The sequence below is a fragment of the Monopterus albus genome, unplaced genomic scaffold (genome assembly GCF_001952655.1).
Source record: "Monopterus albus unplaced genomic scaffold, M_albus_1.0 scaffold100.1, whole genome shotgun sequence".
Lineage (NCBI taxonomy): Eukaryota > Metazoa > Chordata > Actinopteri > Synbranchiformes > Synbranchidae > Monopterus > Monopterus albus.
In genome coordinates this window covers 31,598-49,633 of record NW_018127980.1, presented here as the reverse complement: position 1 = coordinate 49,633, position 18,036 = coordinate 31,598, and the positions used below count along the sequence as shown (strand labels likewise).

Here is an 18,036-nt window from a genome sequence, read left to right as displayed (position 1 = left end):
TAGTAGGCTACATACATTTACCTTGTCCACCCGTACATGGGTAGTTTTAAAAACAGCATTTTCTGCCGGGTGACATCACGCCGCACTGTGGTCAAGTCGAACTAGATCCAACTTTTTTTCTGCATGGCGCAACATCATTTTGGCAGGGCCCCCCTATGGTACTGCTCCCCACACTACCACAGTCAAATGAATGAGAAGGGCTGTTTTTTACATGCAGGGTAAAGTTTGTCTGAACATGGGCTTGTGGCGAAGGATACCTGCATACAAAGGTTTCACACCGAAGCAAAAGCACAAGATCCTTCCACCAGCTCCTCTATCTGTCATTGCATCTGGGTGCCAGGATATGAAACTCCAGCTTTTGTGTTTTCCCTCACCCATTACCATCACACAATTTAGCTGTAGGTCACTCCTGTGGATATATCCAGAATCCACCTCCTATGCAATAAATTAATCTAGACACAGCGACTGAGTCAGACATAGAAAGTGAATGAACTGGCAGAATGAGTAGAGTTTAATGGCGGTATAGAATTAAACTAATGACACTAGAGAAAAAAAATAAAAGGAAAAACCTAAAACTTAGACATGGCTCCATATATTGTCTAATTAATTGACTACTCTCACTTCTTGACAGTTTCACTTGTTCCCCTACTGTGATCCCAAAGCAACAACCCTATAATAACAGTACTACTTTTCAGGATAAGCCAAAATGAATAGGTTTGACTCAGAGGACATGGGAAACATAGGGGTGGAGGTTGCATTTTGCTGAACCTGAGTGTGTGCATGTGTCTGCATGTTGCCTCTGCAGCCTGGCTGCATTCTGAATCTATCAATTTTATTCATTCCTTTGCAATGTTATGTTATTTACAGTTTTAAAAGGTTAATTTTATGAATTCTAGGCTGCAAAGCAACCTTAGATTAACTCTTTCAAACTGCAATGTCATAACCCTCTGCCGGTAACTCAGTGGCTCTGTCTGATGTCCTGGCATTGCATGTCACTTTTATGTTGCCAATGGTGTGAGAAACAGAGTACCTTAACAAATGAGGAGAACAAACAGCAAGGGAAGGAGCCTAAAGTTGACCAATAGCAATAGGAAAAATATTGCCAGAAGTGTGTTGCTATTGTTCAACAGTACAAAGTAAAATGGTTAAAGTAACTCTACTTTTATCTTATCCTATTATCCTAAGTTTCCACATAAAAGTACAACAGTCATGTTAAAGATGATAATTCACCGTTGTAACATTGTAGAAAAGAAAACACAAAGCATGCCACTGACACTTTAAAGGAACAGAAAGGACTATGAACTAAATGCCTTTGTCAGTGCAAGCAACACTGTTTCATTGTGTGTTAACATAATATGTGTAAAACCATGTGTGGTAAAAGGGTTAATACTTGGGATTTGGTACCAGACATATTTGTATGTCCTCTGCCTGCCAAGTTTGCCCTCCCTCCAACATATGAGTATTGGCCCAGTGCAAATATTCAGCAAGGAAGAGGGGGGGAAAGCTGAGATAAGCCGTTTTTCGTGGGAAGATATGCCCTAGGAGCTTATCCTACATGTACACAACAGGAAAACGCCAATGAAGCGCTCACTTGTCAAACACACACTGTGCACACATCAAAATCATGCAAGGCTAATATTATGCAAGTTATAAATGTAAAATGCTTACAAAAGCAACCATAACTAACACTAAAAGTCCCGAACACTTGCAGCTAGTCACACATTCACGTCCGACAGCACCATGCCCAGCTACTGGACAGCTGTCATCTCGTACTTGTCAATCAGCTGCAATAACGCAAAGGCTGACAGTTGACAACTGACGCTGCCAGACTGAAGCTAAGGCTTAATGTGCCACATCAAAAGGTCGGTGGGTATATAACAGTGGATCATGGCATGAGCATTAGATAGTCTGACTCACCGAATGGTTGACTCCCCACATAAGCACGCTGAGCAGAGGGTCGCTGGCACGGAAGAGCTTCACTTTCTGAGCAACGAAATGTTTTTTCTTGGTCTTTGTTTTGCTTGCAATAGATGCTGCAATGCTGCTCGCCGAAGCCATCTTTAAGCAAACTGGCCGATTACTGAAATCTGTACGTTAATCCTGACAGTGTCTTTCCTTGAAGCAGGCACAGTGGCCACCAGTTCACGATTTAGAGACACAAATACTATTCATTTAGCCAGCTCGCAAATCAACTTGCCCCAGTTCCTTTTTTTCCATCCAACGTCCCACACAGCTTGGCTGACGATACTACCCTGCGTCAACAAGGACTGATGAGAAAATACGATGTGTTTAAGTTAATACTGCTGTTCTCCTTCGCCTTGTCCGCCGCTTCCATCAGCCCACATCATCAGTCACCTCTCTTCCTTCCTTGACTCATTTGGTGATGCGAGGTCTCACTGAGCTGGCGTTAGCATAGCCGAGAGGCTTGCTAGCTAGCAAACATCAACGAGAAATTTCATTAAAAGACTGAAGAAAACGGGAAAATTATGAAGCCCCGTGACAAATGAAAAATCAGTTATCATGCGGGCCTAAAACAACTGAATAAAATAACATACTAAGGACGCTGAATAGTCTACTAAACGCTCCAGTTACCAGTTAACTTTGGTCCCTCCGACCTTCGCTAGCGAGCTAGCTATGTAACGTTAGCCAACTCCGTTCAGCACCTAGCTACCATTAGCATGCAAGCTAACTATTAACATCAACTAGCAGCGCACAAGTAACAAGCACTTCTTCAGCCTCCTCCTATGCAATGCTTTTGTAGTCAGTCCGTAGAAAAAATAGTGGCGTGCCAGTCATATCCTTCTTCTGTGTGAATTAAAACGCAGAAGAACACATATTTAGAGCTAACGTAAACAAATAGCCAACTCCGGTTGCAGCATTGATGTTCATGTGTGCTGCTGTCAGTTGACAGCCCGACGGAGGGGAGGTGACAACCAGCCTGCCCTTCGCAGTGTCTGCTTCGCTGATTCGCTACAACCCCCTCCCTCCACTGGGCCCATACTACTTTTCTGCGCTTATTAATAACCCACAGGAGCCTTTTCATAACCTTCTAAATTTGCATTTCGATTTCAGCACCATATTGACAGTTGAAACGTTTTAATTTTAACAAAGATCAAAATCCTCCATTGACTTTGAAAATAGACAAAAATAGACTGTTGCCTATTTTGTAGCTCATTTAGTAATTACATAACTACAGCATTAACAACAGCAACAACAACAAAAACTGTATAAACCATACATCCATGGTATAAACTCAGCCACCCACTCCCCATTCTTGTCTTGTTTTAGCTGACAATCTGAGGCTCATTTCCACCAGAGGTAGGCTATAGGCTTTATTTCTGTACATATTGCGTTGTGCCCGTGAGCCTCTGGCTGCAGGAGGCCCCGTTGAGGTGTATAGCGTGCATTTTTATGACTTACGTCTCATAGTGACATATTAAGCCCAGTGTTATTGTTATGACCTGCATACACCTCCCTCAAAACACACAGCACACTCTCTCAGACGATGATCCACAGATTCCCTTTTGTTTATTTCATATTTTATTTGACCATTTCCCTTGGATTGGTAAATTCCACATTAGCCTATAAATACGAGTTATAGCTTATAATTATTAGTTGATAAGTAGGATATAAATGTTCAACCCCATATTTAGCCCACATTTAGGAGAAATTGACGACATCTTCCCGGCCAGGATTCTTTCTCTAGTAATGGCGGAGATGTAGAATATGTAGTAGAGCTGCACTCTGATCTATAGAGCGCATACACAACTCGTGGCACCCATTGCCTAGCAACGCGGTGTCAAACACCTCTCTCCCAAAACACTAAACTCGCTGTCTGGTTCTTTCTGGTCGGCTGGCATGCTAATTATCTAAGTCTTGAACTTGTCCCTTAGTTTGGAAAAAACACATAGGTAAGTTATGATGAATATCTGTGTGCATGTTTTTGTAATTGTCATCTGTGAACACTGTTAACAGCCAAGCTATGTTGAGTAGCGTGTGTTGCGTCGAGGTCCGTTTCCTCGAGGATACGGCCCTATATGCGTTCCTCTCACCTTAACTTGAAACTACACTTACTCCTAATTAGTCTGGAACCTAATCCCTAAACCCAAACACGGACGGGCCGTTTCGGGAGGCACTGTTCTAACGGGAGAATGGGGAAAGCAGACTTCGACACAAGAATAACTTAAGCTGTGAGGTTAGCTGTTTAGATAGACTACATGTTAAAATTCAGTTTCTCTCTAGTTCACAGGATGGGCAAGAAAGCAAAGAAGGAGAGCGAAACTCCAAGTAAGGAAACGGTGAGACATACAGTAGTAAATGTAAAACATATCCTACTAATAAAATTACCTATAGCTGACCTGTTTCTGAAATTATAGGCTTTGTGTCCACTGACCAAACACCCATAGCCTGAAAACATGCAGGCCAACTATAGGCTACACCAAAAACTAGAAACATTTTTCATAAACATAAACATTGATAAACACTGGCATATTTCTGTTTCCTCATACCTACAGTTTGATGCAGTACCTGTTGTGAGCAAAACCCCAGCAACATTAGTGTTGCTGCTGAGCTCCCCTGAAGAGGACATTCTAATCAAAGCCTGTGAAGCAATCTATATATTTGCAGAGAAAGGTACAGCAAGCTACCCACAGTCAACCTTTGCTTTATTTATGAGCAACATTGCACTGGAAAGCACAAAATTCATCCCTGCTCCTTTATCGCTCTCTGTCTGACTTCATAAGGCTGTCCATATTACTCTCCTTCATTTTGCAGGACACTACAAAATGCTTTACCTCCAATGTAACATGTTTATTTTCTCTTCTACTGTATTTATTTGTACGTTTATGAGCTGTTTTATTTGATGTTTCCTGACATTTACTCATCTAATGTTTCCATTTTCCTCTATAGCTTTAAGCCCCACTTACACTGTCAATCTACTGTATTTCTTATACACTTCTTCACTGATAATAAATCCACACAGGCACTCAGATTTTGTCTGGAACTATGCTGAAATTTCTTTTTGACTGTCTCCCTCTGTTGTTAGGAGATGAGAACAAGGTTTGTCTGCTGGGGCTTGGGGCGCTGGAGCCTCTCTGTCATCTCATCACTCACAACAACAAGCTGGTCAGACGCAATGCCTTCATGGCCCTGGGCATCATGGCTAGTAACGGTATGTCACACAACATATGTCATCAGTGCAAACTTGCCTGCTGAGGGTCTTGATGGCTGACAATACAACTTATTTAACAAGCTGACTAAGTGACATTGATATTTCCTAAGTGTCTTTCTCCTTGTTGTCAGAATGACATACTGACTGGCTGCAGAACTGTTAGTTTAGTTGACTGAACAGACTGAGTGGGTTGACTCACTGAATAACTGAATGATTGTCTCTTGTTTTTATTGAAAGGTGATATAAAGACTGCTCTGAACAAACTAGATGTCATTCCAGTGATTATAGACAAATTGTTTCATGAAGGTGAGTCCCTTGGCTCGCAAGATATTCATTGGATACTACAACAATAAAATAAAGAAATTAAAAGATGTCATTCCTTTTTCTCAGTGGCCTAAAATATTTGTTCCATGCTGTCATTGTATAGCATATAACTTATCTACTTATATCTCTATATTTCAGTGTTTAATTCTTTATGTTCAGGTTTTTTATTTCATATATTCTGTTTTGACTTCTATTCAAGATGATACAGTTATCCATGAGTTTGCAACACTCTGCCTGGCCTCTCTGTCAGTGGATTATACCTGCAAGGTGCAGATCTTTGACAACAAGGGCCTGCCACCTCTAATCCAGCTTCTCTCCAGTCCAGACCCAGATGTTAAGAAGAACTCGCTAGAGACTATCATCAACCTAGTCCAGGTGACTGCCGATCATCAGTTTGGAGGAGGTTACAAGGCTATTTATGATTATAGGGCTTTTCATAGTAGACAAGGAGGAGTTATAGTTATGAGTATCTCAATATGTAACTCTGTTTTAAAGTGGATCAAATTGAAGCAGCTCTAAAATTCTTATCCCCGTAATATTTTCTGTTGGACTGTATTTGTGAAGGACTATCAAAGCCGCCTGGCAGTTCATGAGCTGGGTGGAATCCCTCCACTTCTTGAACTGCTGAAGTCGGACTTCCCTGTCATTCAGCATTTGGCTTTAAAGACGCTGCAGGATATCACCACTGATAAAGATACATGCACCACCTTTAGGGAAAAGCAGGGATTTGAGAAGCTCATTGATATCCTTAATAAAAAGGTAAATATCTGGGTGTGAGTTAGAGTGCATGGTTTTGTGTAGGGATGTATGTCTACTAATGAAACAAGAAGAAAAATATTGAGAGGGTAATAATGTTCTAAACTGCTTCTAGCTACTATGTGCACACAGATGTAACCAACGTTTGCATGATCTAATCTGTGCCCTGCATTTTTATTTCCTTTGTCACACTGGGGCCAGCTTAGAACATACTGTATTACTCTAGTGTACCTCTACTGCATTTATGGTTTATTATTATTTATTGTTTATTTCTCTTTGATTTGACTTTATTGTATTCAATTATAAAACCTCTTTTAATTCTGCCTTAGCTGATTTTATTCTTACTTTATTCAGTGTTTGAAATATGCTATAAATAAAGCTGCCTTGCACAATTATTGGGAAATACAGTAGTTTCTTTTAATATAACTCTTGATCACAACTCCTAATACCTTTTCTCTCCCTGTATTTTTATATCTTACAGGACTTCAGTGACCTTCATGCCGAGGCCTTACAGGTAGTCACTAACTGTTTGTGTGACACTGAGAGCCTCCAGCTACTCCACCGGGGTGGAGGCCTGACTAGGCTGATGGATTTTCTACTCACCCCTTACAGACCTGAAATCCAATCAACTGCTATTAAATGCATCACCAGGGTTGCTCAGGGCTGTAAGATAACTGTCTTTTAACTTTTCAACAATAGGTTTAAAAGGTAAAGGGGGTATATGGAATGCTTACTACTAACTGTCTATGTTTTTGCATGCCTGTGTGTTTAGCTGAAAATCGCAAACTGCTCCATGAGCAGAATGTGGAGCAAATTCTGGTAGAGCTTCTCTCTGTGGCCGACGTCAGTGTGAAAACATCTGCCTGTCAGGCTGTGGCTGCCATGAGTTTTCACCTACCCAGTAATGACCGCTTCAGAGACCTGGGTACACAGACATTCACTTGAGCACCATAACAACATGCTGACTACAGTGAAGTGTGAAGGAGCTTGATTTATGTGTGTTTCAGGTGGTATCCCTGCAGTGGTAAAGGGGCTGAGCAGTGAGAGCTCGGTGCTGAAAGAGGCGGCAGCCCAGGCGCTGTCTAACCTCACACATAGTAACCAGCTCAGTGCATTGTGAGCGACAGACAACCTGAATGCATTTATATACACACATCACAGAAACACCATGTTGTATGCACATATGAAAGTTTAAGACTGCATTTATTGTCTATTCTGTAGGTTTGCATTAAATCTCTACTCAATTTCTGTTGTATTTTCTAGTGCAGTGTATGAGGCCGGAGGCCATGAGCTCCTTGTCCAGCAGCTCTGGGGAAGCTGTTCTAGCACAGTAGCCCATGCTGCTGCCACGCTTGCTAACATGGCAAGACATGAAGTCATTCGCTGCAGCATCTTGTCACAAGGAGCTATACAGGGTCTGGTGGAGCTGTTAAAGTCCACACATACACAGGTCCTGGTCAACACAGTACTCTGTCTGGCAGTACTAGTTTGTGACACAGAAGCTAGAGCACAGGTTGGTTTATGGTTGCTGCTTTTATTCTTAACCCACTACAAACATCTATAGAAAAATGTTTACTATAGTTCTAAATAATCATGAAATTTAATATGCTTTCTCTGTGTACCTAAATTTGACCCTGTCCTACATAGCTACAAAGTGCTGGAGGCCTTCAGCCACTGGTCAGTTTGTTGCGATCCTATCACAAGGAGGTGTTGCACAGTGCATGCTTGGCAGTGAATGTCTGTGCCAGTGATAAGACCACTGTCGTGGAGATGTGCAAACTTGGGTAAGACACTGAAATGAGAGATAACAAAAACTTGGCACTGATGAATCAGCAATATATTACTGTGTAGCACAGCAGAGAAATGTAAAGTACTACTACTCATCAATTCAAAGCCTAGTAGAAGCAAAGTGTGATAGAACAGGTAAAAAAAAAAATCTCTTAAATAGCCAGCAGATGGCAAAATAGCACAGTATTACGCATGGAAGTGTAAATCATTTTTGTTGTATGTGTTTATGTTTGTTCAAGAGTGGATTTTTAGAATTATCATCAGCATCTGAATATCTGTATGTGGTTGTATGTTGTGTGTGTCCCAGAGCACTGGAAATACTTCAGGAAATCAACCAGTCAGTGAATCTTAGGAGCAGTTTCAGCGAGTTGGCAATGGGCAGCCTGCTTAACTCCAACTTGTCTGTTAAATACAGCTTGACAGGTCATTTGGCCTCCACTGACATTATTAGTGATGGCTTCTACGACACTGGGAAGGTGTGTTTACTATTACAATTTATGTCCTACAGAAGTCGCTTCAAGGAGTGTAGATTACTTTGAAAAAAAAAAACAGTTGTAACGTATGTAACTTGATGTAATCTGTTTCAGTAATGTGGAAACTTTGTTTTCGCTTTGTGCATTTTGATGGTTAGCATACATATTTAAAGTGATAACACAGACTTTATGTCTCTCTTTCAGGCTCATGCAGGTCAGAGAATTCTCACTTTAGAGGAACTGTCTATGCAGCCAGTCAACCAGCGCCACCCCATCATTGCTGTTAAAACAACAGTAGAGTATGAGTCCAATATCACAACATATGTTTTGATGGATTTCTTCATGTGGCTTACCACTTATATCTTGGTGCTGGTGGTTCTGTATTTCAGAAACCTTGTGCATTAAAAAAACAAGAAAAGTGCTTTAGTTTACTCAGTTGACAATGTAAATTTTCATTTTGATATCTACACAATATACATGCATACATGCATACATACATACATACATACATACATACATTACATTACAGCTGTGTAAAAAGTGAAGTTTGGACAAAAATTTTGTAGTTGTTCAATATATGCAGCTACTCCCAGGTTATTAAAACTTACTGGATCCCTTACACTAAAAGTAGAGTGGAAATTCAACCAGAAACCACACAAATAATAAACCATTAGGTTCTTACTGAAATAGCTGTACCAAATAGTTGCTGTCTGCAATTGCTACAGTTTATTGTGGCTGTTAGATTACTGTCACCCTCCCCATGTTTACTCCAATCCAGTGCTTGGCTTTTCTTCCTTTCTTTTCTCTTGTTGCCTTCATTGTGCCTCACGGGGAAACCCATTTTTTAAAGATGGCAACACACTCAGAGTAAAAGAGCTTTTGTATTTAGACTAAGAAGCTTCTGAACTTGCACACACAACTACAAACATGCACAAATGCACAGTCATGAAGACACACTTGAAGATGCCAACACACAATATGTATTAAAGGTTATACATGCACACACACTAACACTTTTAGCATCATTGCCAAAGAGAGGACTACCCCCATAGGGTACTTCAGGTCAACCCCATTTCTACCATGACCCCATTTAGCATGCAAACATTCTTAAGCAGGGTGTTATGTAATACATTTGTGGTCTAATTCATTGCATATTATAACCCAAATTTAGCTTTACAAAGCAAAATGCCTCAGTTCATTTAATATTTTGTTGTCCTCTTCTATCTCCTGCTGAGTAAAAGATTTGATTGCAGATCCTATTGCACTGATTAGTTATATCATGTGAATGTCAAATCACAGCAAATTTACTTTCATATCATTTTCCATTCACAAAGCACTTAAAAATGATTTACATAAATCATAAATGACATTAGGAAAGAAACATAGAAAAGAAACACAACACAGAGATTTGTTTTCATTTTACTGTCTCTTTGTACAGGAAGATGAAAGAGGATGAGAAACAGAAAGCTGAGACCCAGCCACTTACACAGAAACCATGGAAGATGATGGATGACGTCTCATTGCATGTTCTTATTAAAGAGGCCAAACGATCCGTTCTCCCACTGAATGAACGAGAGCAGTATGCTGCCTTGGCCAGGTGATGGACTAATCCAGTCAGCTGTAATCAACATACACAGATGTCAATACCACTACAGAGGAAAATATATATGAAATGATTGGCAGTTACTGTATTCTAAGTATCCAGATTCATAAAAACAAACTTAAACAACATACCATAGACATTTCTACATTGACTTATTAAATACCAGTAAGGGTTCACTAAAATAACAGAAGCAGCATACTCAGCTTACAGGAAGCACTTTGAAGATTTTGAAGTTTTCTGCATTGTAATGGCTTCTGTGTTCATGGATTTGGGTGTCAGGCTGGTGAGTGAAGCCATGGGTGGAGCAGTGGAGAAGGAAAAGTTGCATGAATTCACATGGTTGCTGCACCTCAGCCAGCTCAAGTTCCAGCTTCAGTCTAATGTTATTCCCATTGGCTTGATCAGAAGGGGAATCTACTGCCACAGGGCACTTCTCTTCAAGGTACCATACATCATCATCACCTTTCTCTGTGACTTAATCGAACCCTAACCCTAAGATGTCCCCATCCTTCACATAAAATATTTTCCCTGTTTTCTTTTCTGCTCCTTTTCTCAAGTTTATCTTGCTTCCAAATAACAATATCCTGACCTGTCTTCATTCTATTACTTTTCAGTGTTTGGCTGATTGCCTTGGGATAAGCTGTACACTTGTTAGGGGTGAATACAACCGGGCTTGGAACGAGGTACTCCTCTTCAATGGGACTCCTTCCAGCAATGGGTTCTCTTCACAGCCTTGCCGCTACATAGTAGACCTCATGCATCAGCCTGGAAGCCTACTGGCAGTCAGTACAGTTGCTGCTGAGCAATATCAGACTATATAGATCTGCAATAGTATAAATATATTTCAGTAGTCTATATATTTCTGTGGCTAGACATTTAATTTCTATTGTATGTGCATTTGCTGCAGACCTTTAAATAACTCAATACATAATTATTTAGTTGATAGTTTTGGTGTATGCACAAGTCAAAAAGAAAAAGGCCATTTGTTTATGACTAAAGCTTCTCTAATAAACACAGCAATTTAACTTGTGGTTCTGTTACAGTGGATAGATAAGTCAGATAGCAGGTGGTCTTTACTGTTTGTGCTTCAACTGAGGTCAGACAGAAATAACTATTAAAAAAGGGTTAAAAAATATGTAGGCCTACCCCCACATAACAAGAAACATGTCAACCAGTGCAGAACAACGGCTCACTGGTTTGTTTTTAATTGTTTTCTGGCAACAATGGAGGTGTGACCAAGTTCTGGAAATTTTATTGTTGGGCTCTCTGTATGGTATTTGTGGGCACTAACCAAAAAAAAAAAAAAGAAACTCGTCGGTCTTAACATTTAAGATTTAAGAAAACCAAATGAACATTACTCTAATATGTGCCTGGGGGATCTCATTTTACTGTTCATTGGACTTACATTGTTATTAAAAATGGTAACATATCTTAAAATATACCATAAAGACCTTATACGTGTAACTGTAATTTCTACATAATTAAGTTATAGCTGCACGTTGTGTTGCAATAAAAAGGCAATTAACCCAGCGCACTTTGAATTATGTAATGCAAAGTGTGATTTTTGACCGGGTCACTCCGCTAACAGCCTGGATCAGTGCAACGCGAGCTCGCTGCGCCATGAACAGTCCCGAGGCAGCCAGTGCGCAGGCTTCTGCTGAAACCTGGACTTGTCTTCAGGCTGGACACAACAGAGGAAAACATGTCACGATTTGTCGCGCGTTTGTTCATTCTCGCTTCTCAGCGCGCCACAGCCAGATCCGTGGTGTTGTTGAGAAGGGTATTCATCCGTCCTCTATCCACAACTCAAGGTAGGCTACCGGGGCAACATTTGATAGCTTTACTGTCTCTCCATTCTTTGGATGTAGCTGCAAATTCCCACGGGCGCATTATGCTGTAGTTTTGTCAGGGATATTGGATATTAGGACATTTTAATGTGATTGGGAGACAGTCTGATAGCACCTAAAGGCAGCTGCAAGCTCTTAGTTATACATGGTTACCCGAAATTAAGATTAAGTAACACTTTATGGGCGTTTTATTAAGAAATGTTACATTCACTGGTAGATCATTGCCTCAAGGTAGGCTAAAGTTAATTACACGTTATTACATTACATTTTCTCCTTTGGTTCCATACTCTTTGGGTTCTGTGGTTTAAAGTTGTGGGTTCTAATTCGAAAAGGTTTAGAAACCACTGCATTACAGATAGCGTTCATGTTTTATTGGTGAGTTGTTGTCGCATCAGCTTTTTATGTTTACCTCCAGCACAGTGTCTTCAAATGCACATGTGAACTTCACTGTCACCTTCTCATTATGGCCTCTGCTTTCTGCAGGCCTGCAGTCCCTCACACGATACAGTGAGAATGAAGACTGGCAAAAGAAACTCACCCCAGAACAGTATGTAGTCACCAGAGAGAGAGGAACTGAGGTGGTAAGTTTCAAAAGTGAACTAATAATATGTACCCTCATGCCAAGGTAACTGTGTTCTAAATTAATATTTTGAAATTCAAACATGCACAATACAGTGATTTATGTCAAGCCAACACCATCTCAGCCTGACTGAGGTATTTAGCTCATAAACATTAGCACAGTTCCAAGTGGACTTTGATCAAAAGCCCATACAAACCTTTGCTATATTACGAATTTGAAATTGTGTGATAAACAGCTGATGTAAAAAAAAATGCACAAAACCAACAATGAGCTTAAGGACACAAAATGTATGATATGATGAAATATCTTGACACTCAACTATTAATCCGGTTTCTGCTCCTAACATTGTGTTTTGGTTTGTGGTTGTATTTGTGGGTGTTCTCAGCCTTTTAGTGGGATCTACCTTAACCATTATGAAGTGGGGATGTACCACTGTGTCTGCTGTGATGCCCCACTCTTCAGGTAACAGTTTGCACTGAAGCATTTCTTACATTCATGCATGCAGAGGCTTCAAAATTTGATAAGTAATAATAGTTGGTTTACAGTCTTTCACAGAAAATAAAACAAATAATATAGTAGCCATTCAGTCACAGTTTATGTTGAATGGATACTCCCTAATAGGATTTTGTGCTAGTTGTTCATTTAAAAGTGTATTAGTAGATGCTTACTGTGGAAATGTTGCTTGCTTTCTGGATAGTTCAGAGGCTAAATATGACTCTGGGACAGGCTGGCCAGCATTCAAAGAGGCTCATGGGACATGGGAGAGGGATGAAAGCCACACTTCCATCATTCGTCGCCCTGACAACAGCCTGGGTAGTGCTGGGACAGAAGTCCTTTGTAAAAATGTGAGTTGTTTTTTCTTTTTCTTTTTTTTTAGCTATGAAGCCAAAATTCTGTTTGCTCAGTATAGTTGTTCTAAGTAATGCAGCTAGCTTTGTGTGCAGTTCTTTCTTTCTTTAAGGCAGTGTAGGCTAGAATTCAAAATGTGTGTCTCATTCACACTATGTAGTTGGAATTTCAAAATAATATAAATACAGCCATCACTTTTGTATTTTTGGTTGTTTCTGATTTTTGTGAGTTTGTGTGTGTTGTGCAGTGTGATGCTCACCTGGGTCATGTGTTTGATGATGGACCAGACCCAACGGGTCAGCGATTCTGCATCAACAGTGTGGCACTCAAGTTTAAACCAAGAGAAAACAAGCCTGAAAAGCCTCAGGAAAACTGATGAACTCCATGGACTTGCCTAAACCACTGAAATCACACTTTTACTGTATGTTTCTTTGTAGGTCAGTGTTTTGGGGAGGTCAGTGTATTCAGGTCTGGAAGTGAGAGGTTCTGTATGGTACAAAGTAATGTTTGAACATTGGGGTAAATACTGTATGCTTCCCGGGATTTATTAAACTGAAAGAAGCTTTTGTTGAGGGCTTTGGCTCTAGACACTGGAGAGAATACTACAAATCTGCTGAACATGCACTATATTACATGAGTCACTCAATGTGTAGACCAACAGTCACCTAAAGCATACTTCCTAATTTACTCACTGTGTGGATTGCTTTTAATGTTTTCTAATTTTTGTTCAGTTTTGTCTTAATGAATGTCAACTGAACGATGCTTGTCTTCAAGTTGAAAGAGAAACCTGACACTTCAGTGTGGAACATAGTACCTAACCCATAGATGTCACAAAGATTAATTGCCTCTAAACACCATCATTATGTGTGACTTGTTTTCATGTGTGAAAAATGTCAAAATACACTGGACCTTAATTAAGAAGACCTCCTTTTTTGTAGAGAATGCAAAAAACAGCAAGTTATGACATTGCTGCTTCTTGTATTTTTCAGTCTGGTGCTGGATGTACAAATCCAAATGGTTTGTCTGATTTAGGAGCTCTTAATGTTTCCAATAGGGAAGGCGACAGTGGTGCGGTGGGTAGAGCAGTCGTCTCCCAACCAGAAGGTTGAAGGTTTGAATCTCGGTGCTGGTGGTCACAATGTCTTTGGGCAAGACACTGAACCACCCCCGCCTCGATGGTTAGAGCTATCAGTTGAGGTGGCACCGCACATGGCTGCCATTGGTTTTGTACAAATTCCTTGTGTGTAACATACTTGGCCAATAAAGGTGATTATCCTTATCCAGTAGATGAACATGTTTGTTTATCTAAATCTAAGGTTTACTGATAATGTTAGCATTTAAAACTCAGTATTTAATGAGAATGTATTGCTGCCACCCCAGCTCAGATGCACACACTGTAATGCTGCAGTATGGCCTAATTTCTGTCAGTAAATCAAGTTAATGTTCAACCTAATAGGCCATCCTCTGTTTCACATTGCTTGTGTTTTTTATGCATGCCGTCCGTCTGTGTGTTTGAGGTTGAGCAAAGTACATAAGGAAACGTAGACAGAGAGGGCAGAAAACCAAATCGAAAACCAGGAGGAGGGTTTAGAAGTAAGAGTACCGGAAGCGGAGCAGTGTTAAAGGACAACAAGCCTTATTCTTGACTGTATTACTGTCAGGATGGCTGGAGTGTGGCGCTGCATGTTGGCAGTGGCAGTGTTGATGTGTGTGTGTCTGCGGGGTTCCAGTGAGGCTGTAGGGGGTGCTAAGAGTCGACCACGACCCCAGAGACGACCTCCCAAGAAGCCAAAGGTTGACCCTATTGATGTAGGCCCACCACCACAGAACATAGACATAGAGCAGGTAAGAAACTGGAGGAAGAGGCAGATTACTGACACTACTGCATGTGTGTTTGATTCTGTGTATTATTATTTCTGTTTGATTTCAGTAATTATTACCCAGGTTGCATTTGGTTTGCCATAAAGTGACCATTTAAATCTTGTATTCAAACTTAACTGTGACCAGGACCCGATTAATGAAAAAGATGCATTGAAAAGTAGGAGAATATCTGCTTCCAGACAGCAGATTGAAGCTGCAGCCAGAGAATAACCACAGTAAACTGTTTACTATGCTGTTAGCTGACCTTTACACACTCACAGTTTGAGTTGCACCCTAATGGCACAATAGCACATACAAATAGGATTGCAAAAGAATCAGTCAAAACCATGGCATTTTAAATCAGCCAAACACTTGCCATACACTGACCAGTTCAACAGGTTTTGTTCATAGTTAAACTAAATGTTAAAAGATCCTAAAATATTACTTGAGGAGGTTGACACTTATAACCAACTTAAACTTAAAAACCAAAGAGTTTTCTTGGTTATTGATTAGTGTGGTGGCTGGCAATGTGGACAAGCTTGTGTAATTGTGTCAATATTGTGTTTTAGGCAATAAGGGGAATTTTCAGAGAAACAGAATTTGAACAAAACAAAATATTATAGAGTAGGATAATTGAAACAGATTTTCTTTCATTAACAGAACAGAGAAAGGTTCAGATGTTACCAAAATATTCAATCTAAGTTTATTTGACCATGGCAAAATAGGGCAAATCCTAGGTAGAAAGACTTTACAGAATAATATGGTGAAACAAACAGTCATTAATCTCAACTAAAAGAAAAAAAATATACTGCTAATTTTTTTAGCAGGATAGAAAGCAACTCCATAAGGCTTAAGGGATGTATTTGTGTTTTATGTCTCTATCCATTTTGCCTGGTGTGTTGCAGATGACAGGAACATGGTACTTGCTAAACACTGCCTCCAAATGCTCCTACCTGATAAATCATGGAACCAAAGTGGAGCCTACAATCATGAGCCTCAAACGTTCCTCTGACTCTGATCAAACACTGCTAGTTAGCACAAAAACACGACAGTAAGTACCAGTCTTTACTTAGTACATGGTGCATGTAGCTCTTGCTGCTATTTTTTCAGTTTCTTGATTTATAAGCAGAGGGAGTTAAACAGGCCAATCTGCCAACTCACTCATGGCATGGTGAATTCATGGTCAAACCATCTGTGCTTGAGTTTGTGTCTGAATCCTCAAAACAGGAAGAAGTTGGTAGAACATTTGAATCCAACAGCTTTTCCTCATCATTTTAATAATATGTTGCAGAAGGACACAGAGAACAATTGTCAGGTCCGCTTGGCGCGACCTGCCTCTCTTTTGCCTTTCTCTCTCCTGCTTGCTGTTTTTGCAGGACCGGCGCCTCAGCTGTGTCGCATTTTGTAATGAGTGACTTGTGGGTTGCTGCGCACAGCTGGGGCACATTACTGTAATCACCCTCCTACCTTATTTATACCTCTGGCGGACGCTCCGCTGTCGCCGGAGCCTTAAAGTGCATACCCCGTAACAGCCCTTTATTCGTGGTGTGTATAAGATGTATTTTGTTATCCACGCTGACAGGTCCTGTGCTGTGGATCTCATTATATACGTAGGTTATATGTTTTGTGCTATACGGTCCGCGTTGACAGTTCCTGTGCTGTGGACTGCTTTGTTTTGTTTTTTGTCCATGAGGTTAGCCAGACGTTACCTTTTTTTATCCAAGCTGACAGTTCCTGTGCTGTGGATATCCTTTTTGTTCGCCTGTCCTCTTGGTTAGCCTGTCCATTCACCTGTCCGCCCTGTTCCTCCCACTTTCATGGTTTCTGCCGTTAGCCTGTCGCCTCTACTGGTCATCCCAGTCTCCTCCACCCTCTCTACCCTAATTTGCTTATATATGTACATTGCCCTTGTTATGTTGTTACTTTGTGTTTTGTTCCATTAAACCTTTTTTTTAACTAGCACCTGGGTCGGCAATCTTGAGTCCAACCTCAGTTCTCCTGGTGAGGGGGACAAACCATAACAAAATGCTCCGGCCAACAATGGACTCAGCTGGCTCAGGTGCTAGCCTTCCCTCCTCTTCATTCACCACCCATAGTTTGAATCAGCCTCGGTCATACTTTCCTGAGACCTACAGTACCTCAGCTCAGCAGAAACCAAGGATATTTACCGGTTAATAACATATCACAAGTTTTCCCCATTTTCTTTCCCTGAGGAAGCTCCCAAGCCCTCACCTCCACAGACTCTTTTTCCCTCCATGTGGCTGAGCTTTTTTTTTTGTCTCCTGTCCCCGAGCCCACTCCAGTTTCCACCAGTTTTTCTAGGTGCTAGCCTTCCCTCCTCTTCATTCACCACCCATAGTTTGAATCAGCCTCGGTCATACTTTCCTGAGACCTACAGTACCTCAGCTCAGCAGAAACCAAGGATATTTACCGGTTAATAACATATCACAAGTTTTCCCCATTTTCTTTCCCTGAGGAAGCTCCCAAGCCCTCACCTCCACAGACTCTTTTTCCCTCCATGTGGCTGAGCTTTTTTTTTTGTCTCCTGTCCCCGAGCCCACTCCAGTTTCCACCAGTTTTTCTTCTTCCCCTTACGCTGGTACTCGGTTGCCCATCTGTCCAGGTGGTCCTGGAGGAAGGTGGAGCAGGAGGACCAACCGACACTCCAAGCACTCCAAGCTGCAGCCCCAGCTCCAGTCCAAGCACTCCACGCCGCAGCTTCAGCTCCAGTCCCAGCAGCCCAAGCCCTCGCTGCAGCTCCAGTCCCCGCAGTCCCAGCCCTCGCT

At 41.0% G+C, this 18,036-nt stretch overlaps 4 protein-coding genes across 8 annotated transcripts in view; 3 read left to right on the top strand and 1 right to left on the bottom strand.

Annotated features, from left to right (window-relative positions):
- Positions 1-3,025, bottom strand: part of pip4k2aa (phosphatidylinositol-5-phosphate 4-kinase, type II, alpha a) — a 25,939-nt gene extending 22,914 nt beyond the window's left edge. For 2 of the 4 annotated variants that reach the window (XM_020609650.1, XM_020609649.1), the window contains exon 1: positions 1,918-3,025. In XM_020609650.1, the coding sequence (XP_020465306.1) occupies positions 1,918-2,058 (141 nt within the window). In that variant the 5' untranslated portion in view covers positions 2,059-3,025. The remainder of the gene's footprint in view (positions 1-1,917) is intronic. The other 2 variants (XM_020609648.1, XM_020609651.1) reach the window with 2 other exon arrangements.
- A 686-nt stretch (positions 3,026-3,711) lies between these two features.
- armc3 (armadillo repeat containing 3) lies at positions 3,712-11,154 on the top strand. Of its 2 annotated transcripts, XM_020609645.1 has the most exons (17): positions 3,712-3,911; positions 4,243-4,298; positions 4,515-4,632; positions 5,045-5,170; positions 5,408-5,476; positions 5,694-5,869; positions 6,059-6,253; positions 6,732-6,915; positions 7,023-7,175; positions 7,258-7,366; positions 7,514-7,763; positions 7,898-8,034; positions 8,346-8,514; positions 8,716-8,810; positions 9,950-10,108; positions 10,394-10,556; positions 10,729-11,154. In XM_020609645.1, the coding sequence occupies exons 2-17, from the start codon at positions 4,251-4,253 to the stop codon at positions 10,933-10,935; spliced, it is 2,358 nt and encodes a 785-aa protein (XP_020465301.1). In that variant the 5' UTR covers positions 3,712-3,911; positions 4,243-4,250; the 3' UTR covers positions 10,936-11,154. The 2 variants fall into 2 exon arrangements, with proteins under 2 accessions (XP_020465301.1, XP_020465302.1); XM_020609646.1 differs by lacking the exon at positions 6,059-6,253.
- Positions 11,155-11,724: 570 nt separating this feature from the next.
- msrb2 (methionine sulfoxide reductase B2) lies at positions 11,725-14,662 on the top strand. The gene is made up of 5 exons (XM_020609653.1): positions 11,725-11,925; positions 12,445-12,542; positions 12,927-13,003; positions 13,239-13,386; positions 13,638-14,662. The coding sequence occupies exons 1-5, from the start codon at positions 11,817-11,819 to the stop codon at positions 13,764-13,766; spliced, it is 561 nt and encodes a 186-aa protein (XP_020465309.1). The 5' UTR covers positions 11,725-11,816; the 3' UTR covers positions 13,767-14,662.
- Positions 14,663-14,965: 303 nt separating this feature from the next.
- The window catches only part of c8g (complement component 8, gamma polypeptide), an 8,504-nt gene continuing 5,433 nt past the window's right edge, over positions 14,966-18,036 (top strand). The window contains exons 1-2 of the mRNA XM_020609652.1: positions 14,966-15,235; positions 16,156-16,301. Of these exons, the coding sequence (XP_020465308.1) occupies positions 15,053-15,235; positions 16,156-16,301 (329 nt within the window). The 5' untranslated portion in view covers positions 14,966-15,052. The remainder of the gene's footprint in view (positions 15,236-16,155; positions 16,302-18,036) is intronic.